Raw genomic sequence first — 23,292 nt, forward strand, 5'->3', positions numbered from 1 at the left:
ATTCGAAGTTCCAACGGAAATTCATTCGACTTCAACAACTATCAAAGGTAATTCATTCTCACTTCCAACGGAAATTAATTCGAATTTCCAACGGAAATTCATTCGAATTTCCAGAACAAAATTCATTCGAATTTCCAACGTAAATTCATTCGAATTTCCAACGTAAATTCATTCAAATTTCCACCGGAAATTCTTTCAAATTTCCGCAAATTCATTCAAATTTCCAACGGAAATTCATTCAAATTTCCAACGGAAATTCATTCGATTTTCCAACAGAAAATCATAAAATTTCAACGTAAATTCATTCAAAATTCCAACGGAATTTGAATTCTCAACGAAAATTCATTCGAAACTTTCAACGAAAATTCATTCGAATTTTGAACGAAAGTTCATCTGAATTCTCAACTCAAATTCATTTGAATTTCCAACGGAAATTCATCCGAACTTCCCACGGAAATTCATTCGAATTTCCAACTGAAATTCTTTCGAATTTCCAAAGGGAATTCATTCGAATTTCCAAAGGGAATTCATTCGAATTTCGAAAGGAAATTCATTCGAATTTGTAACGGAAATTCATTCGAATTTCCAACGGAAATGCATTCGAATTTCCAACGGAAATTCATTCGAATTTCCAACGGAAATTCATTCGAACGGGAATTCATTCGATATTCCAACGAAAATTCATTCGAATTTCCAACGGAAATTCATTCGAATTTCCAACGGAAATTCATTCGAATTTCCAACGGAAATTCATTCGAATTTCCAACGGAAATTCATTCGAATTTCCAGCGGAAATTCATTCGAATTTCCAACGGAAATTCATTCGAATTTCCAGCGGAAATTCATTCGAATTTCCAGCGGAAATTCATTCGAATTTCCAGCGGAAATTCATTCGAATTTCCAGCGGAAATTCATTCGAATTTCCAGCGGAAATTCATTCGAATTTCCAGCGGAAATTCATTCGAATTTCCAGCGGAAATTCATTCGAATTTCCAGCGGAAATTCATTCGAATTTCCAGCGGAAATTCATTCGAATTTCCAGCGGAAATTCATTCGAATTTCCAACAAAAATCATTCGAATTTCCAGCGGAAAATCATTAGAATTTCCAGCGGAAACATTCGAATACTAGCGGAAATTCATACGAACTTCCAACGGAAATTCATTCGAATTTCCAGCGGAAATTCATTCGAACTTCCAGCGGAAATTCATTCGAATTTCCAGCAGAAATTCATTCGAATTTCCAGCGGAAATTCATTCGAATTTCCAACGGAAATTCATTCGAATTTCCAGCGGAAATTCATTTCGAATTTCAGCGGAAATTCATTCGAATTTCAGCGGAAATTCATTTCAATTTCCAGCGGAAATTCATTCGAATTTCCAGCGGAAATTCATTCAGCAATTTCCAACGGAAATTCATTCGAATTTCCAACGGAAATTCATTCGAATTTCAACGGAAATTCATTCGAATTTCCAACGGAAATTCATTCGAATTTCCAACGGAAATTCATTCAATTTCCAACGGAAATTCATTCGAATTTCCAACGGAAATTCATTCGAATTTCCAACGGAAATTCATTCGAATTTCCAACGGAAATTCATTCGAATTTCCAACGGAAATTCATTCGAATTTCCAACGGAAATTCATTCGAATTTCCAACGGAAATTTATTCGAATTTCCAACGGAAATTTATTCGAATTTCCAACAAAAATTCATTCGAATTTCCAACGTAAATTCATTCGAATTTCCAACGTAAATTCATTCAAATTTCCAACGGAAATTCATTCAAATTTCCAACGGAAATTCATTCAAATTTCCAACGGAAATTCATTCAAATTTCCAACGGAAATTCATTCGATTTTCCAACAGAAAATCATTAAAATTTCCAACGTAAAATCATTCAAATTTCCAACGGAAATTCATTCGAATTTCCAACGGAAATTCATTCGAATTTCCAACGGAAATTCATTCGAATTTCCAACGGAAATTCATTTGAATTTCCAACGGAAATTCATTCGAATTTCCAACGGAAATTCATTCGAATTTCCAACGGAAATTCATTCGAATTTCCAACGGAAATTCATTCGAATTTCCAACGGAAATTCATTCCAATTTACAACGGAAATTCATTCGAATTTCCCACGAAAATTCATTCGAATTTTCCACGGAAATCCATTCGAATTTCCCACGGAAATTCATTCGAATTTCCCACGGAAATTCATTCGAATTTCCAACGGAAATTCATTCGAATTTCCCACGGAAATTCATTCGAATTTCCCACGGAAATTCATTCGAATTTCCCACGGAAATTCATTCGAATTTCCCACGGAAATTTATTCGAATTTCCAACGGAAATTCATTCGAATTTCCAACGGAAATTCATTCGAATTTCCAACGGAAATTCATTCGAATTTCCAACGGAAATTCATTCGAATTTCCAACGGAAATTCATTCGAATTTCCAACGGAAATTCATTCGAATTTCCAGCGGAAATTCATTCGAATTTCCAGCGGAAATTAATTCGAATTTCCAGCGGAAATTCATTCGAATGTCCAGCGGAAACTCATTCGAATGTCCAGCGGAAATTCATTCGAATTTCCAGCGGAAATTCATTCGAATTTCCAGCGGAAATTCATTCGAATTTCCAGCGGAAATTCATTCGAATTTCCAGCGGAAATTCATTCGAATTTCCAGCGGAAATTCATTCGAATTTCCAGCGGAAATTCATTCGAATTTCCAGCGGAAATTCATTTGAATTTCCAGCGGAAATTCATTCGAATTTCCAGCGGAAATTCATTCGAATTTCCAGCGGAAATTCATTCGAATTTCCAGCGGAAATTCATTCGAATTTCCAGCGGAAATTCATTCGAATTTCCAGCGGAAATTCATTCGAATTTCCAGCGGAAATTCATTCGAATTCTCAGCGGAAATTCATTCGAATTTCCAGCGGAAATTCATTCGAATTTCCAGCGGAAATTCATTCGAATTTCCAGCGGAAATTCATTCGAATTTCCAGCGGAAATTCATTCGAATTTCCAGTGGAAATTCATTCGAATTTCCAGTGGAAATTCATTCGAATTTCCAGTGGAAATTCATTCGAATTTCCAACGGAAATTCTTTCGAATTTCCAGCGGAAATTTGAATTTCCAATGGCGATTCGAATAAATTTCCGATGGAAATTCGAATGAATTTCCGTTGGAAATTCGAATGAATTTCCGCTGGAAATTCGAATGAAATTCCGCTGGAAATTCGAATGAATTTCCGCTGGAAATTCGAATGAATTTCCGCTGGAAATTCGAATTTCCGCTGAAATTGAATCGCTGAAATTGAAATTTCCGCTGGAAATTGAATGAATTTCCGCTGGAAATAATTTCGCTGAATCCTCGAATAATTTCCTCTGAAATTCGAATGAATTTCCGCTGGAAATTCGAATGAATTTCGCTGGAATTGAATGAATTTCCGCTGGAAATTTCGAATAATTTCCGCTGGAAATTCGAATTTCCGCTGGAAATTCGAATGAATTTCGCTGGAAATTGAATGAATTTCGCTGGAAATTGAATGAATTTCCGCTGAAATTTGAATTGAATTTCCGCTGAATTGAAACGAATTTCGCTGGAAATTGAAATGAATTTCCGCTGGAAATTCGAATGAATTTCCGCTGGAAATTCGTCTAATGAATTTCCGTAGGAAGTTCGAATGAATTTCCTTTGAAATTGAATGAATTTCCGTTGAAATTGAATGAATTTCGTTGAAATTCGAATGAATTTCCGTTGGATATTCGAATGAATTTCCGTTGGTAATTCGAATGAATTTCCGTTGGAAATTCGAATGAATTTCCGTTGGAAATTCGAATGAATTTCCGTTGGAAATTCGAATGAATTTACGTTGGAAGTTCAAATGAACTTCCGTTGGAAACTCGAATTTCCAGCGGAAATTCATTCGAATTTCCAGCGGAAATTCATTCGAATTTCCAGCGGAAATTCATTCGAATTTCCAGCGGAAATTCATTCGAAATTCCAGCGGAAATTCATTCGAATTTCCAGCGGAAATTCATTCGAATTTCCAGCGGAAATTCATTCGAATTTCCAGCGGAAATTCATTCGAATTTCCAGCGGAAATTCATTCGAATTTCCAGCGGAAATTCATTCGAATTTCCAGCGGAAATTCATTCGAATTTCCAGCGGAAATTCATTCGAATTTCCAGCGGAAATTCATTCGAATTTCCAGCGGAAAGTCATTCAAGTATCCAGCGGAAATTTATTCAAATTTCCAGCGGAAATTCATTCGAATTTCCAGCGGAAATTCATTTGAATTTCCAGCGGAAATTCATTCGAATTTCCAGCGGAAATTCATTCGAATTTCCAGCGGAAATTCATTCGAATTTCCAGCGGAAATTCATTCGAATTTCCAGCGGAAATTCATTCGAATTTCCAGCGGAAATTCATTCGAATTTCCAGCGGAAATTCATTCGAATTTCCAGCGGAACTTCATTCGAATTTCCAGCGGAAATTCATTCGAATTTCCAGCGGAAATTCATTCGAATTTCCAGCGGAAATTCATTCGAATTTCCAGCGGAAATTCATTCGAATTTCCGGCGGAAATGCATTCGAATTTCCAGCGGAAATTCATTCGAATTTCGAGCGGAAATTCATTCGAATTTCGAGCGGAAATTCATTCGAATTTCGAGCGGAAATTCATTCAATTTCCAGCGGAAATTCATTCAATTTCCAGCGGAAATTCATCTCAATTTACAGCGGAAATTCATTCGAATTTCCAGCGGAAATTCATTCGAATTTCCAGCGGAAATTCATTCGAATTTCCAGCGGAAATTCATTCGAATTTCCAGCGGAAATTCATTCGAATTTCCAGCGGAAATTCATTCGAATTTCCAGCGGAAATTCATTCGAATTTCCAGCGGAAATTCATTCGAATTTCCAGCGGAAATTCATTCGAATTTCCAGCGGAAATTCATTCGAATTTCCAGCGGAAATTCATTCGAATTTCCAGCGGAACTTCATTCGAATTTCCAGCGGAAATTCATTCGAATTTCCAGCGGAAATTCATTCGAATTTCCAGCGGAAATTCATTCGAATTTCCAGCGGAAATTCATTCGAATTTCCTGCGGAAATTCATTCGAATTTCCAGCGGAAATTCATTCGAATTTCCAGCGGAAATTCATTCGAATTTCGAGCGGAAATTCATTCGAATTTCGAGCGGAAATTCATTCGAATTTCGAGCGGAAATTCATTCGAATTTCCAGCGGAAATTCATTCGAATTTCCAGCGGAAATTCATTCGAATTTCCAGCGGAAATTCATTCGAATTTCCAGCGGAAATTCATTCGAATTTCCAGCGGAAATTCATTCGATTTCCAGGGGAAATTCATTCGAATTTCCAGCGGAAATTCTTTTCGAATTTCCAGCGGAAATTCATTCGAATTTCCAGCGGAAATTCATTCGAATTTCAGCGGAAATTCATTCAATTTCCAGCGGAAATTCATTCGAATTTCCAGCGGAAATTCATTCGAATTTCAGCGGAAATTCATTCGAATTTCCAGCGGAAATTCATTCAATTTCCAGCGGAAATTCATTTCAATTTCAGCGGAAATTATTCGAATTTCCAGTGGAAATTCATTCGAATTTCCAGTGGAAATTCATTCGAATTTCCAACGGAAATTCATTCGAATTTCCAGCGGAAATTCATTTGAATTTCCAGCGGAAATTCATTTGAATTTCCAGCGGAAATTCATTTGAATTTCCAGCGGAAATTCATCTGAATTTCCAGCGGAAATTCATTCGAATTTCCAGCGGAAATTCATTCGAATTTCCAACGGAAATTCATTCGAATTTCCAACGGAAATTCATTCGAATTTCCAACGGAAATTCATTCGAATTTCCAACGGAAATTCATTCGAATTTCCAACGGAAATTCATTCGAATTTCCAACGGAAATTCATTCGAATTTCCATGGAAAATTCATTCGAATTTCCATGGAAAATTCATTCGAATTTCCATGGAAAATTCATTCGAATTTCCATGGAAAATTCATTCGAATTTCCAGCGGACATTCACTTGAATTTCCAGCAGAAATTCATTCGAATTTCCAGCGTAAATTCATTCGAATTTTCAGCGGAAATTAATTCAAATTTCCAGCGAAAATTCATTCGAATTTCCAGCGAAAATTCATTCGAATTTCCAGCGAAAATTCATTAGAATTTCCAACGGAAATTCATCCGAATTTCCAACGGAAATTCATCCGAATTTCCAATGGAAATTCATCCGAATTTCCAACGGAAATCCATCCGAATTTCCAACGGGAACTCATCCGAATTTCCAACGGAAACTCATCCGAATTTCCAACGGAAATTCATCCGAATTTCCAACGGAAATTCATCCGAATTTCCAACGGAAATTCATCCGAATTTCCAACGGAAATTCATCCGAATTTCCAACCGAAATCCATCCGAATTTCCAACGGAAACTCATCCGAATTTTCACCGGAAATTCATCCGAATTTTCACCGGAAATTCATACGAATTTCCAACGAAAATTCAATCGAATTTCAACGGAAATTCAGCCGAATTTCAACAGAAATTCATTTGAATTTCCAACGAAAATTCAATCAAAATTATACGGAAAATCAGCCGAATTTCCAACGGAAATTCATTCGAATTTCCAACGGAAATTCATTCGAATTTCCAATGGAAATTCATCCGAATTTCCCACGAAAATTCTTTCGAATGTCCAACGGAAATTCATTCGAGTTTTCATCGTAAATTTATTTGTAATCAAAACGGAAATTCATTCGAATTTAAAACGTAAATTAATTCTTAGTGCCAACAGAAATTCATTTGAAATATTAATTGAAATTCATTCGAAGTTCCAACGGAAATTCATTCGAATTTCCAAAGGAAATTCATTCGAATTTATAACGGAAATTAATTCCAATTTCCAACGGAAATTCTTTCGAATTTCCAAAGGAAATTCATTCGAACTTCCAACGGAAATTCATTCGAATTTCCAACGGAAATTCATTCGAATTTCCGACGGAAGTTCATTCGAATTTCCAACGGAAATTCATTCGAATTTCCATCCTTAATCCATTCGAATTTCGAACTGAAAATTTATTCGTATTTCCAACGAAAATTGATTCGAATATCCATCGTAAATTCATTTGAGTTTACATCGTAAATTTATTTGTATACAAAACGGAAATTCATTCGAATTTAAAACGTAAATTTTAAAATCTTTCTCCACTGAAAGAGGTTGAGTGAGGTAGACTATACAGCGGACGTGCGCACCAAGAAACCGTGATAGTATAGCTAAAGGTGAGAACACTTGTCTTACGATCAGAGCTTGAAGATCAACTGAACTCTTTATTTATTTTAACATTTTGTTTCGATCGATTATTCAATCGATTACTTCATTTTGCCCGAACATATTCGTTCGCGATTTCGAATGCGCAGGGTATGTCCGTGGACATCACAGTAAATTAATTCTTATTGCCAACAGAAATTCATTCGAATTAATAATTGAAATTCATTCAAAGTTCCAACGAAAATTCATTCAAAGTTCCAACGAAAATTCATTCGAATTTCCAACGGAAATTCATTCGAATTTCCAACGGAAATTCATTCGAATTTCCAACGGAAATTCATTCGAATTTCCAACGGAAATTCATTCCAATTTCCTACGGAAATTCATTCCAATTTCCAACGGAAATTCATTCGAATTTCCGACGGAAATTTATTCGAACTTCCAATGCAAACTGATTCGAATTTTCAACGGAAATTCATTCGAATTTCCAAAGGAAATTCATTCGAACTTCCAACGGAAATTCATTCCAATTTCCAGCGGAAATTTATTCGAATTTCCAACGGAAACTCATACAAATTTCCAACGGAAATTCATTCCTATTTTTAACGGAAATTCATCCGATTTTCAATTGGAAATTCATTCAAATTTCCATCGAAAATTCATTCGAACTTCCAACGGATTTCCAATTCATTCAAAATTCCAACGGAATTCGAATTTTCATCAGAATTCGAAATTCCATCGGAAATTCATTCGAATTTCCAACGGAAATTTATTCGAATTTCCAACGGAAATTCATTCGAATTTCCAACGGAAATTCATTCGAATTTCCAACGGAAATTCATTCGAATTTCCAACGGAAATTCATTCGAATTTCCAGCCGAAATTCATTCGAATTTCCAACTGAAATTCATTCGCATTTCCAACGGATATTTATTCGAATTACCATTGGGAATTCGAATGAATTTCCGTTGGAAATTCGAATGAACTTCCTTTGGAAATTTAAATGAATTTCTGTTGGGAATTCGAATAAAATTCCGTATTAAATTCGAATGAATTTCCGTTTTGAATTCAAATAAATTTCCGTTGGATATACGAATGCATTTCCGTTGGAAATTTGAATGAATTTTTATTGGAAACTAGTCGACCCAGCAGACGTTGCCCTGCATAGTAGGCGAAAATGCGCGTTTTGAACTGCCCAAGCGAAATTTCCATACGAATCTTTATTCTAGTTTTACGCGATTTACTCAACCCTGCTCGTGGTTTTTACATTAGGAAATATCGTATAAACCCGTCGGAAACTATAACAAACATATCTGCTGAAGGAATAAAGAAAATCCATCCAGCCGTTTTCGAGTTATGCGGATACGAACACAGACCATTTCATTTTTATATATAGAGATTCAAATTAATTTGAAAACGGAAATTAATTCGAATTTCAAACGGAAATTCATTCGAATTTCCAACGGAAATTCATTCCAATTATCTCCAACGGAATTAAACCAGATTTTCCAACGGAAATTCATTCAAATTGTCAACGGAAATTCAACTGGCACCTGTGCATATCGACTAACGATTATTTGTTTCGTCTTAACAAGGTAAAACCGAAGTCGTTTTGACTAAACTGCGTATCTGGAAAATATTTCTTACTCAGCTTTCCATTCGAAATATCCACACAATTGTAGAGATAGTTAGCCATCGATGGTTTTCTTGAATTCCTCTAATATGGAAGAATTCTTATGGATGACCATTTTTTTTTTTGCAAAATAAGTACAAAATGCATTATTGGGAAACTTAATTGGACGGAGGTGCAGTGTGGCACTTATCATCGTCTGTCATCTCTTTCATATGAGATTCAGGTAGAAAGCAAATTGATATAATTGCTCATATCAAATCACACATTTACCCTAAATTATGTAATATCTGATAATGCAGAGAAAAACGGAATTGTACAAATAAGTAATGCTAAATATATTGCCTTACGACATGATTTATAATATTGTACAAAACCGTCAGCTCTGCTCAACATTTTATCGGGAAGAACAATTCTATTATTGTTGAGTAAGAGTAATATGAACTGTCTTCGTAAAAGTTTTTTACCCATTCTGCTGTAAACTTTTTCAAATGTACCTATGTCGTTGCAGTTTATCGAACTTTATCCACACAATCAGCTGCAGAATAGTTATTATCTCCCTTGACTCCCTTTGATGCAAAAAGCCCCGCACACAAAGGGAGCATACCAATTCCAATTAATTAAGATGAATTTTACACTCGCATTTGTGTGGTTTGGGCATTCGAGCAATAAACTCACATGTGGCTACCGTCACGCAAATTTATGAAAACATAATTATCGAACCAATTGCGGTGCACTCACTCTCATAGTATCCGTCCGGGCAGATCTGCAGGCATACGGCCAAATCGGTAACATAGAGATGAGCCGGGGCGCAGGTCAGACAACTATCCTGTCCGGCTCCGGCGCACGTTTCGCAGGACTCGTGGCACGGCCAGCAAACACCGCCCTGGTTGGGGAAGCTTCGCGGGGGGCACCGGCTCACACAGGTACTGTTGTGGGAAAAGAAGAGAAAAGTTTGATTAATGGTGGCTGAAAACTGTTGCTCCCCGAGTAGACGAAAATAACTCAATAATATCAAATTTGATAAGATAGCAAAATGAGATATGGATATGATTGATATAAGAGATAAAGATCAGACGACAATATCAATATTTTGCACTAAAATATCATAAGAAGATCAAATTAAGCTATTTGTAAGAAGTGATCAATATCATGTGCCATTATTTTGTTCTTATCCATAGCATATCTTGATATTTAAAATTAATTTAAATATTCCGGTGCAAATTTTTGATATTGTTGCCTGTTCTTTTATCTCTTATATCAATCAAGTCCATATCATGTTTTGTTATTCTGTTCATGGCTTCTGCCCGGGTCATCACAGTCGAGCGTGCAGAAATGGTTCACATACTTATCCAGGCGGTAGTGTTTGCAGGCTACGCATTGGGTGGGTCCCTTGCCGTAGCACCCCTGAGAGTCACACTCGGGATCGCAGTCGTGCAACACGACCAATTTGTTGTTCGAATCAGCCATTACGTTCTCCCGCTGAGCCGTTGGAATGTTGTGCCCATTTATGGTGGTCACAGTTTTGTCAATGCTGCTACCGGCACCGCTGAACAGGAACGGATAGTTCATCGAGTTCGAATAGATGTCCGATTGGTAATAATTTCCAGCACCGCTGAGGGCTGGCTGACTGATGTCCGTTTCCGTTGGAAACACGAATGGGTTAACATTTCCATAGTTGGCAATTGAACCGCGTTGGGCTTCATTTTTTAGTCGAATAGGGTTTTGGTCGGTACCGTAGAAAATTAGCTGCCATTTGGATAGAATGCCAGATTGACTCACTCGTCGACGTCCACCGTTAAGAATTTGCAGTGTCCATCGACCTTCAGCCTTCTCGCCCCAGAAATGCACGCTCAGGAACGGCCAGTCGTCGAAGTTTGACTTGGTAACATCACGTGGTCGCTCAAATAGCAGAGTGCTGGTGGTTCCCATCGGGGACGTCAGAAGGATGCGAAGATTACCCCGAGGGAAGAACCGGAGGGTGATTTTGCATTGTACATGTTCTAGGAAACGAACTTCGTTGACCGTTCCGGCACAGCCGTTGACGTCCATATGCGTTTGCAGAGTATATCCAACGGATCCCTCAATCGATCGATCCTCGTTGATTTCACGCGATTTGCAGATATGCTGCGGAGGAACACTCGTCCATTGTTCTGCCAGACTGACCATCGATCCAGCGTCCATCAAACCGTACCCAAATTTGTGGCTCACTTTCCTCTTCACACCATTCAGAATCCATCCGGATTCCTTCTCGAGAGGTTCCGGGCGAGATGTTAACACCACCAGATACTGCATATCCCGCCATGTTAGAGACGGATTTGCTTCCAGTGCCAGAGCAGTGATACCGGCGGCCAACGGCGCTGAAGCAGACGTTCCGGTGTGCTCTACCGTGCAGATTCGATCCGGTCGAAGGGAACCATCCATGTCAACTGTGGCAACACTCTTATCGTGTCCTGGTGTTCCAGAACTGTACGTCGTGGCAAGTGTCGATGAGCACTCCTCCAAATACCAGGGCTTGTAACTGAAGAACGAAAAAAAGTAGATTTTTTTAGTATTTATGGGACCTTTATAAAACTAACTACCAGCAAACTTACCCTCCCTGAGTGGCACTGGAAATCGAAAGAGTGAAAATCGAGTTGGTGTAGCCGTCGCAGTTGCAGCTGTCGGTGTATCGACCTCCGTTGCCCGAGGCCCAGATGAAGATCGATCCCTTGCCCTGGCGACCGCTGGTCACACCGAAAATGAACGCCCTCCGAGCCAGCGGTCCGGGCCCGTCCACGGTAGATCCGTCATCCTCCGGACCCCAGGATGCACTGTAAATGTGAATGTGATCCGGGTTTAGGCCCAGCGCTTTGGCTTCCACGGCGTCGTTCACGGTTCCATCCAGCATGCGAACACCTGCGGAATGAAAGTAAGAGCACGATGTAAATTTTTAGTGATACTATGATAGTGTTTCCAAGTAGCACACTTGTTGCAAGTTACTTACAGCAACTTACATATATGTGACCGAATTTGATCACATTTAAGTAGCTGTAACCAAAACTATTCTAAATGTGCTACTTAAATTATTATTATATTACAAGTCTGTTGAAAAAAAAACTTTTGGAAAAACTTTATTAACGTGGTTTTTTTTTTCTTAAAAATAAGTTCATCGCGGAATAAGTTCGTTATCATGTACACGGTAATTTTTTTTAGAGATATGAATTTGTACTTTCTGGCCTGGCTTGTTATTAAATAAAGCAAATTAGAGCGTCGTTCTAAGTCATCCGAGAACTACATGAAGTTCAGACATCAGACCTACCAGTCCAACAAAAGGCTTTTCCGGCAAAGTCATAAGCGATGTAGCCTCATATTGATATGATATCTCATTCTAGACAGTTCTTTCACATTTTGAATTAGTCTACGATGGAGATTCTTCGACTTTGCAGTCACTTAAAGTTTTTTTTCTTTGTCCAACGTTTCAATGGTTTATGCCAACTTTTTCAAGAGTTAGAAACGTCGAAAAATAAAGTGCTGAAGACAGCAAAGCCGGAAATTCCCCGATGCTAAATCCACACAGTTGAGAGCATCCGGTTATCTGCAGTCTAACTGTCGTCATGCAAGGACTCTATGGAGTACGGGCTTCAGCCTACCAGCTCAGCTGAAGTCAATGTGTGGCGTTTTCAAATATGCACAACGTTGTTAACCCTTATGTTACCGACAGGGTACCCGGGTACCTTTTTCGTTTTCAAGTGATTTTTTTTAGGGTTCTAAGCATAGCAGGAACTTGAAGCTCCGTGACATCTTCAAACTCGCAAAATTTAGGTTTGGGTAATATCAAAATGAAAATCCAGCAAGGGGGGCTTGGGGAGGGGCTTCCGAATATTTTTACCCCGTAACGTACCGACAGGGTACCTGGGTACCCACGTTCTTGGTACGACCATAACTTCGTCAGTTTTCAACCGATTTTGACGATTCTGTTAGCTATGGATTCAGAAATTCGTTCTCTATCCTATCTTTGTCCCGTTGTATAGACTCGGGTTACATGGTTACCGGAAAGCCGGATTTTCTAGATCATGTCTCAAAAATGGATAAGCTGATGTTATAGAAACCAAATGATGATGTCTTGTATCCTGAGTTATCAGTTTGTCACCAACCGTTTTTGGTAACAGTGTTGTTATGTGTTGGAAAGGCCAGCTGATGGTTCGAAGAATATTTATTGTTATTTTTTATTCAAATTGAATGTTTATATTTATTATTTATATGTCTAAGTGTATAATAATCGTCTGCTTCTACATTTATGTGTTTGATTACGATGTTTATTTTACGCTCAGTAGCCTAAGGTGTCTTTATTTATTACCGGACCGTGAAAAGCAAAAGATTCGACGTCGCGGTGAACAGCCTTCTTCTCATTCGGAGCGTCCGGCCACCAGAAACCCAATTGTGGTCGCCCTTTCGGCTAACGACCGACAAAAGAAAAAGCTTCGACGTCGCGGTGAACAGCCATCTTCTCGTCCGGAGCGTCCGGCCACCAGAAACCCAGTCGTAGTCGCCCCTTCGGCTCAACGAATATCGATATTCATCTCGCCAGAGCATCCGGCTAACCCATCCAGCGCCTTTTCCGCAACCTCGCAACGGATCAACTCCAGCAACTATCCGGGGCTCATCCTACTCCCTGCCACCTGAAAACCGATAAATAATACAGTAAGTCAAAATTTAATATTTTTTTGTTCTAAGACTACACATCCGAAACTCTACTTATATCGCCCTGAGACCCGGGGGAAAAAGAAAGTCTTTGGTACCCATCCCGGAAGGGGCCGTTTGCTCAAGACCAGCTGCTTGGCGCTTGTCCTTGTCTAGGACCTAAATTATACTCCCTGGGTCTCAGTTGGTTTCAAGTTTCGAAGATCATGACTTCAGAACGTATGAGGACCACCTGATCATATGCCGGAATAGGTTCTCGTAGGCCCTATAGTGGCCACAAGATCATTTAGAAGAAACCCTGGCAATATGGGTATCAAAATTCTTAAAATTGTTCCGGAACATGTTTCCCATGTAATTGAGACCATAGGATGGATATCGACCGGAACGGTCATTCTGGAACAGGTTCCCGTGGGGTCTAAAGTCCCCACTAAAGACCCCACTAAGAAACCCTGGCAGTATGGGTATCAAAATTCTTGTAATTGTTCCGGAAACATGTTTTCCAAGTAGTTTAGACCATAGGGTCTATGGCAATCGGAACGTCCATCCTGGAACAGGTTCTCATTTAGAAGAAACATTTACAATATGGGTATCAAAAATCTTGGAATTGTTTCGGAAACATGTTTTCCATGTAGTTGAGATCATAGGATGGATATCAACCGGAACGATCATCCTGGAAAAGGTTCCCGGAGGACCTAAAGTGGCCTCAAACTCATTTAGAAGAAACAATATGGGTATGAAAATTCTAAGAATTGTTTCAAAAACATATGTTTTCAAGAAGGTGGGACCGATCCTGGGCCCTTAGGCCGAATGGTCATTAGGTCGAATGATAAGTTAGGAGTGAATAGTGTGATGTGAGTAGTGAGAAGTGAAAAGTTAAAAGTGGAAAGAGAAAAGTGAAATGATAGAAATGAGAAGAGAGAAGTGGAAAGTGAGAAATGAGAAGGTAGAAGTAAGAAGTGAAGAGTGAGAAGTGAGTAGGGAGAAGTTAACGGGAAAATAAGGAAGAAGCTGTAAGGAAAAGTAAAAGGAAGAAGAAAGAAGTGAGAAGGAGCAATCTGAGCCATGCAGCAAATAGGAAAATGTGGATTTATTGCATCTACAGCTTCTTATTTACCACATTGTTTAGAATGCTCAGAACAGTGGGTGCGGTTCACCTCCAGAGAAACGTCATTTGAAACTATTCAGAGTCAAGTTGGTGGTCGTTATCGCTCGGAAAAACTGGATAAGTACCAACATTTTTGAAATTATTCCGGAAGCATGCTCTTATACGCTGATGGGCCTTCAAGAAGGTTTGCCATCGAAACGGTAACATTGACAGTTTTTTTTACCGATTTGACGATTTTGGTTGCTACGGATTCAAGAACTTACCCGCTATCATTAAAAATAGTCCAGCATGTAGATGTTACCTCACTTACTCTATATCTTCAATATCGAATAAGGACGAACCCGCATTGAGCTAAAGAACACTAGTGGTTATAGAATATAGCGAATCTAGAAAGTTTTGGTTTCACGGTTTCGTTCTTGTGGGAAGGTTCTATCACAAACGCCCGAATGACACTCGCCCGAATTCCATTCGCCCGAATGACAAACGCCCGAATTCCATTCACCCGAATAGACCAAACGCCCGAAAAGACCAAACGCCCGAAAAGACCAAACGCCCGAAAAGACCATTCGCTCGAATGGACCACTCGCCCGAAAAGACCATTCGCCCGAATGGATCATTCGCCCGAATAGACTATATGCCCGAATAAACTTTTCCCCTCACTTGATGAAAAGATTTTTGTGACTAATAAAAGGAATAGTATATTTGATGTCCCACTTATCTCATATTTTTGTTGAACACGTCTCTCACATGTATATAAATATTCGTTTCGTTTATGTGAAATAATAAGAAAAATAACGACGCTATGTACTTTCTTTTCATAATATTCAAATAATGACTTGATTTATTTATGTATGTACCATAATCCGAGGAAACATTGATCATTTTTTTTATTTGTTTTGTAAATACCCCGTAAGTGAAATCATAGCTTAGCTCATATTTTTAAAACGAGTACTGCTACATGTACAAGGCTGCTGTTCTTGAATATTTGATAATTTAAAACTTGTTTTAAAAATGTTTTTTGTGGATATTTTATTTGGGGTAACTTTGATGAATCATTTATCTATAGAGAAAGCGTATGCAAACGTCTTAAGGTAGGCAATTATAGTTGGAATCTCTTACGCTGAAGCGATTTGCATCGATTGTTTTGAGAAAGACTATAAGAAAATAAGATTGCTTATCACATAACTATAGTTACGAGCTATTTTTTTGTTATTATAATTGTTTTGAGTGCTTTTTTGGCGACTTACTGCAAGTTTAAGAATTAATGTTGATTTCATTGTTCAAATTTTGGCGAAAAATAAATGCAAGGTAGCTTCACACCTCGGGAATTTGGTCGGCAGATTTTTTCCCCAGGACACAGGGACCAAAATCCGGCGGTAAACTTTCACAAGGTCTAAACCTCAATTTAACATTGATTTTAAATAAAACCTACTCATGACTGTCTTGAAATCCATTCACATAGAAAAAAAGACAGTTTCAATCGCTCAGCATTGTTGAGAAAATCAACTCGCTCAACTCTCTCATCACATTGTATCCTTTGTGCTCACCCCACAAGACACATAGTTATGCATTTAAACGAGATAGAAAGCATTCAGTTGTTTTGCTGGGGACATACTAATAGAATTGTTGAAAACCATGTTCCAGTGGTCATGTAAAGCCACTGGAAAAAATGAAGGTTGCCAATGAATGTTCTAAATGAGGATCCCCATTAGGCCCCACGGAAACTTGTTAAAGGATGACCGATTCATTGTCGAACCATCGAATGGGCTAATTTCTCATCAGATAATGCTTCCGAAACGATTTCATGAATTTTGATACTCATATTGCCAGGGATTCTTCAAAACGAGCTTGTGGCCACTTTAGGCCCCACGAAAATCTATTCCCGGACGACCAGTCCGTTGTCAAACCGTCCTATGGTTCAATTACTCATCAGATCATGCTTACGAAACAATTTCATGAATTTTGACACCCATATTGCCAGGGTTTCTTTAGAATGAGTTTGTGGCTACTTTAGGATCCACGGGAACCGATTTCCGGAATAACCGTTCCAGGATCAAATCCTAAGATGCTCCTGTAACGTAGTTAACTTATATTCTTTTGATTTCCAACGAAGTTCATCAGTCATTACGCAAGAAATCTTCATTTGGTTGACTACATATCTTCAATTTCCACAAATTTTGGAACTTGGCCCAGTAAATCCAGAATTCCGGTAAACAGATTATGCGAATCTGTTCTATGTAACATGTATCAAATAGCGGGTAAATTCCTGAATCCGTAGCAATCAAAATCGTCGAAATCGGTAAAAAACTTACAATCAGAAAAATTATTTTAAGCTCTTTTTAGTGGAATGTATTCAACCGTCTAAGACGAGTTTAGTAGTCTCCATTAAATTGCACTACGTTTTGTTATCTTACGCAGATACGTATTTCGACCTCAACTGTGAGGTCGTCTTCAGTGTCTTGTACTTGACTCGACTTACAAGTCGTTATAGTTACCGCTCAGCTTCTGAGACGTGCAGACGGGTTTCCGATTGCGCTCTTGGGAAGTCAAATGATGGAAAACACAAACCGCGCACAACTCGTCGTCGTCGTCGTTGCGCACACAACCACATACCCAAGTGCTCTTGGTTGACATATTTAAAAAGCCAACAAATGCGATGCGATCGAAAGATCGAACCGTCGGCAACGAAACGGACGATTCGTCCACATCAACGAGAATTAGCCGAAGCCGAGGGCGCCCGCCCGGGAAGAAACAGCGATGCCACGACGGTGTCGACGAGCAGGATGTGGACTTCCTTCCATAAATGGCTCTCACGTCATACAATCTCGCATCCATCAACTGAAAGAAGTTACGTATTGCTAAATTCCCAGATGAAATCCTGAAAGTATTCCCAGATGACTTGCTGAAGAAAATCCTGCGGATTATTCCAAGAAATTTCTGGAAAGACTTGGCAGATATCCGAAGGAAGTCCGGAAGGAATTCTAATACACTCGCGGAAAATCTCGGATTTCTGAAGGATATTCTGAAGTAATTGCGAAAAGAATTCAGATTGAAATCTAGATGATTTCGCTATTGAATGTTTGGAGGTATTCCGGAAAATTCCCAAGTAATCCCGGAGGAATTGAAGGAAGAGTTCGAGAGGAATGCCCGAGAAGTTCCTAGAAGAATTTCCGAAGGAATTTCTTATAATAAGTGAAATTATGGAGCTAAATCGGAGGATTTCTCATATATTTGTTAAAACTTCTGTAGAATTTTGGGAAGAAATTTGTATGTATTCTTGACGGAACTTCCAGCATGCCTGAAGGAAATGCCGGATTCTTCCTGAAGAGAAATAGCCGAATAAATATCTAGAAGTAAATCTGGACAGAAGAAAAAATCTTCAATGAATTTCCTAAAAAATTAAGGGGGGTTTCTAGATAAGGAGGAATTACAATTATATAAGAAGGATTTTGAACGATTTTCAGAGGAATTTGTGGATAACTTTCCGGAGGAATTCAAAGAGCTTCTAGAAGGATTTCAAGGAGAATTTTTGAGTCCGAAACGTTTCGAGTTGTTTTGAACTTTCATATTATGGATCCTGGATACCCTAATAAGTTTTGGGAATCTTGAATTTCAACCACCTATTTCTATATGATTGGATCGTAAAGTGACATGTTTCAGGGAATTCATTTCAGTACCCGTTGAATCTTTCCAAATTTAGGGGGCGACGCCCTCTCTCCCTCCTTTTGACGCCTTGTCCGTTTTCTTCCGCTACATTGTATTTGTTTTTTATCATGCTAAAATTTGCAACCTCGATTAAAATTGACTCAACTATTGGAACGTCCATTCATGCATTGTCTAAACTGCCTAATCGCAAACTGCCTATGATCGCATATTTGTAATAATCGATAAAAAGTAGGCATGAGAAATGGAACGATGAAATTTGTAATATGATAAGTATAAATCTCAATGATTTCTAAAAATTCCCAAAAATTGCACAAAAACTTTATCGACTTGGAATCTTCGGTAGAAACATTTCCATTACTTGATATTTGAATGCCATTTATTTTCAAAAAAATGTGCACTGCATGGTGTACCGGCAATAAAGTTTTCCAGTGTTACGGCTTATGCGTCACTTTGTTAATGTTACAAAACAACTTGGTAGTTTTTTCGAGTTTTCGAACAAACTCTTATTTCACCTGGTTAGCTGGAAGAACTAGCAATTTAGAGATGATTCATGAGCTATCTCAAAATCGACAAAATAGTTACAAATATGCGATCGTAGGTAAAGCTCTTGAACATTTCATCCAGTCACATGGTCTTCCCTCGCCAGCGCCCAATCACGAGTGCCACAATTAGAATAATGTAAAATTCAACCTCGCCATATCACATACAAACCTAAAACGACCTGTGCACGGTAAGCCCCTATTCAAACCGAACGAAACCAGCGAACGACACCCAAACATTGAACGACACCCAAACAGTTGAAACATAATCAACTGCAAAATCAGTTTTGAACCACCCTGTTTATTAGTTTGCCTTATCGGTACTGGTAGTATTTCGTCACTGATCAGTTTTAATCGTTTTCTTCGGGCAAAATTGCAGTTTATATTAAGTTTGCTTCAAACAAGTGACTTAATCAAAAAGTGAAGTTCAATTTGCTCTCCATCAACTTTTCGGGCTGCTCATGTGCGGAGAAGTGTAAAATTGATTTTTTCAATGCCTTTCGAGAAGCAGTGGAGTGCAGAATAAACCAATAAACCGGCGGATGCTGTTAAATTGGCACGAAACTGCTGGTTTATGCCATATATCGAGCGAAATGCAGGACTCTTTGAAGTGTTAATGTCACGTACATAAACATACTGTGAACAGGTTAGTAATCTGAATATTAAAATTTTGTTCGATGCTGTTCGATGCTTCGAATGTTGGTGGAGAGAGTGGAGGTGGTGACCCGTGGAAGGTCCGGTGCCATATTGACTGCCATCGTGGTACTCTTCCAACTATGTCCTTAAATCTAAATTTTGTTTCTATATGTTAGTATAAACGGATTTAAATAACTGAATAACCTAATTGGTCAAAGATTCATAGGGCGCTTTTAATGAATTACGATAGTCCAATCTTGCTGAGTGTACTTTTTCTGGAAATTAAAGAAGGGATCATGTGTTGCAAAAAGAAAAGACACTGTATGTGTTTTTGAAATAAAATTTAATTCAAATTACCCAGTATGCAAAGTTTTTGAATAACTTCCGCCATGATAGCCTCATCAAATGTCATGTGCTTTTCATTATTTCTAATTGCTATTTAGCTCCACGTTTATTTCATTCGAGTCGCACATCAAACATATGCAAGACAATAAATTCATCCGTACAGGGCAGTACAAACACGTAGAGCATATTAGAATGTGACTTCCTGGCATACCTTCCTGTATCTTCCATCACGTTTACTGGCTCAAAATTCGCAACTGTTCAACCATAGTGCTGGCACACAAACCCCCAAGCAACCGCACGTTCGGGGTGATTACACAAACCATAAATCTTGAGAACGTTTGACCACGTCCCAGCGAAAGAACAATCTTGGGACTTCCTCCCCGGTGCGGTTTATCGTCGGCGATGTGCCAGAGCAGGAAGGTTATACCACAGAAAATGTGACAATCCACCTCGCAATATTTATCTCATCAGCGAGAAACACGCGCACCCAAACTGATACAGACACACACTTTCGGAAGGACGCCGAAAGAACCTCTCAATTGGATTTGCGTTCTGTTGTCTGTTTGCTTTGGGGAAATTATTCATAAATATACTTGAAAGCTATCTCCTGCCTGGGAGCTTCAAAGCGAAAGATTTTGAATATTCTTCCATCCAATTTCGGTAAACTTCGGGAAATTTGCAGTTTGATCTGAAACAGAAATATAGAAGTTAACTGGAAATCTTTAAATGGGCTTTCACGAACCTCCGGAATGGGGTGAATGTGGGTTGTATGACTTGATTTCTGTTCCAGTCTTCAATTTCACGGTTTTAAAAATGCCGTCGATCCAGAAACCTTTTGAATCTGTCCCCCTTTCGAGTGAATGAGCGCGCTCTCTCCGTGTCATTCGCTGCGGAACTGACCGCAATATCGATTCCCCACGAGAAAGACCCCTAAACGTCAAAGCGATCGTTCGACCATTCTCCCATGTAGAAGTCTCCAGTGTCGAACCACATAAATCCATATCCGCTGCGGTTGTCCCATGCAGTAGCCCAGATACTTGCCATGCTCGTAATATTTCACTCCGAGACCGTGCTTTTTCCACCCTCCCAGTCCCGCATAAATTTTGGCATACAGCCCGTATCCTTCAGCTTGCGATAGAGCACCCTGTACCCGTGTCTGCGAGGTAGAAAATTCATCAATTTTGTTTACACCGCACAGAAGGTAAACAAACCTTAAACGCACCGCCATTGGCCCTCGTACAGCAAACTGTCTGACTGAGATTGCTTAGAGACCGGATTGATCTGACGCGTCAACCTGCCCTCGATAATGGCTGGAGCGTGAAAACGAGCAAAGCCCTGGCGCAGAAGAATGTCACCGCGGTGAGTCAAATGTGGGTCCCGGTGTCAATCACTGTCAATCGGGGCCCTTACAGGTTTCTTGGTTGCTTCGATGATGTCCTGAACCTTGACCTTCGCGATTTGATTGGAATTTGATAATTAAATCCGAAAATATTTTGGGAAATTAGGCAAGTGGAATAAGCAACAAATTGAATAAACTCGTTGAGGAATGAAATTTGGGGACATCGGGCGTAATTCATTTAAACCATTAATAAAATTCAGAATATTATTTCAAATAGGTATTATACGAATCCACGAATGAAATAAATCAACGAAATTCCTCTACAAACTGTTTATAAGAAAAGTGGACATAATTTTTTAAGTGATTTTATTCACGCTAATATATTATGTGTCATTCAACTGAAAAAAAATTATTCGTTTCTTCCTCCTCCACCACCACTTTCGGAATAATACCTACAGTAAAACAATTTCAAAGACATTTCCTAAATTTTCAAACGCTCAAAAGTCCGATAGTATTTTTAATTTATTTAATTAATCAGGAATTGATTTTTCGGCATGCAGTCTTTAAAAGGAAGCTGAATGATGTCTATTCAATCATCGCCGACGTTTCAGTGTTGGATTTACACCTCTTCAGGGCCTATTTATTGTAAAGACGTTGGTTAGTTTAAACATGAATGGATATGTCGGCCCTGAAGTTATCCTTATTTCATTGGAAATTTATTGAAAATTTTGACCTCAACAGTAAGGCAGATTTCATAAATGTCTCGAGCTTGTCTGGACTCGAATTGACTAATTTAGACACCTTCTATGACTTATAACGTTATAACTAAGTACTCAAATAGCTAAATCGAACCTCAACTCTTTTTCATGATGGTAAATGAAACAGTCATGGACTGGATCTCGGTCAAAGTAGAAGTTAGTGCAGGAAGACTACCTTTGAAGCAACCAGCCAAGTTATCATTTGATCTCTTTCGGGGACCATTGTGTTACCTTATCCTAATTCACAACAACAACGAGGTAAACAAATAAGGTCATCAGCGAGTGATGATGGATGATGTAGCACGACACCTTCCTCGGAACAAGCCCCACAATGGCGACAATGATAACATTATCTCATGAATAAACTGTGGTCATCACTCACCATGCCCCCACTCGTCCACTCACTGCCGTACTACGTGACTACAGCCCGGACGGACCGAGGGATTGCAGTACTCCCGGCAACAACACGGGAACGGCGGATCACGGAAACGTGCGGAAAACGTACCACTGCAAACAGTCCGAACCGAGCAAGAAACGGATTACTTTTGCGTGACTTAATGCGATAAGACCAAAACATCCGCATGTCCATTTGTCACACTCTTATAGGGGGACGTTTTACTAACGCAAGCAACAAAACGAGTTTTGAACGAGCGTTTGTTTGAAGGTAGGTCACCCACTCAAACAAACCGATATAATGTTTGATAAACCGCGTAAATATACGCGAATTCAGTTATCGATCCCTATCCAGGAGGTATTGCAAAAGCATTATGCCATGCTTATTATAGATTGATGATGGCGACTTACTTTTTTATGAAGTCATGGAACAATAATTTGATTATTGCGATATTCTGTAGGGGAGAATATTCCGGAACCGATCCCCTAAATGGCAGAATTCACAATGGTGTGGGTAGTCATTCTCGAGAGTCGAGTCAAGTACGAGACACTGAAGACGGCCTTACTGTTGAGGTCGAAACGTATCTGTCAAGATACAATTATGGTGGAATTAATGGATTGTATTAACTCGTCTTATGACAAGTACATTCATAAAAAGCTCAAAATAATTTTTCTTATCAGTCATTCTAATGATAAATGAAGACAATTCACTAAAAGCTCAAGATTATTTTTGACATAGGGGAAAATATCTATTATTGGCAGTCTAAGACATTAACCAAATTGAGAGATAAAAATAATGAATAATTACACTAAAACACAGGTACAGGTCAACTGGTATACATTTGTATGCTCTTCCATTGATGATTGGTGTTCACTAAATATAA

The 23,292-nt window shown here is 38.8% G+C and overlaps 1 protein-coding gene and 1 pseudogene across 2 annotated transcripts in view; both read right to left on the bottom strand.

The window, feature by feature from the left end:
- The window catches only part of LOC134223622 (furin-like protease 2), a 1,298,803-nt gene that overhangs the window by 66,680 nt on the left and 1,208,831 nt on the right, over window positions 1-23,292 (bottom strand). For both annotated transcript variants that reach the window (XM_062702810.1, XM_062702811.1), the window contains exons 7-9: window positions 11,539-11,842; window positions 10,293-11,465; window positions 9,686-9,873 (exon numbers count right to left, since the gene is read on the bottom strand). In XM_062702810.1, the coding sequence (XP_062558794.1) occupies window positions 9,686-9,873; window positions 10,293-11,465; window positions 11,539-11,842 (1,665 nt within the window). The remainder of the gene's footprint in view (window positions 1-9,685; window positions 9,874-10,292; window positions 11,466-11,538; window positions 11,843-23,292) is intronic.
- LOC134228043 (MORN repeat-containing protein 3-like) overlaps window positions 20,627-23,292 on the bottom strand; it is a 3,034-nt pseudogene continuing 368 nt past the window's right edge.

This window comes from Armigeres subalbatus, chromosome 3 (genome assembly GCF_024139115.2).
Source record: "Armigeres subalbatus isolate Guangzhou_Male chromosome 3, GZ_Asu_2, whole genome shotgun sequence".
Taxonomy (NCBI): Eukaryota; Metazoa; Arthropoda; class Insecta; order Diptera; family Culicidae; genus Armigeres; species Armigeres subalbatus.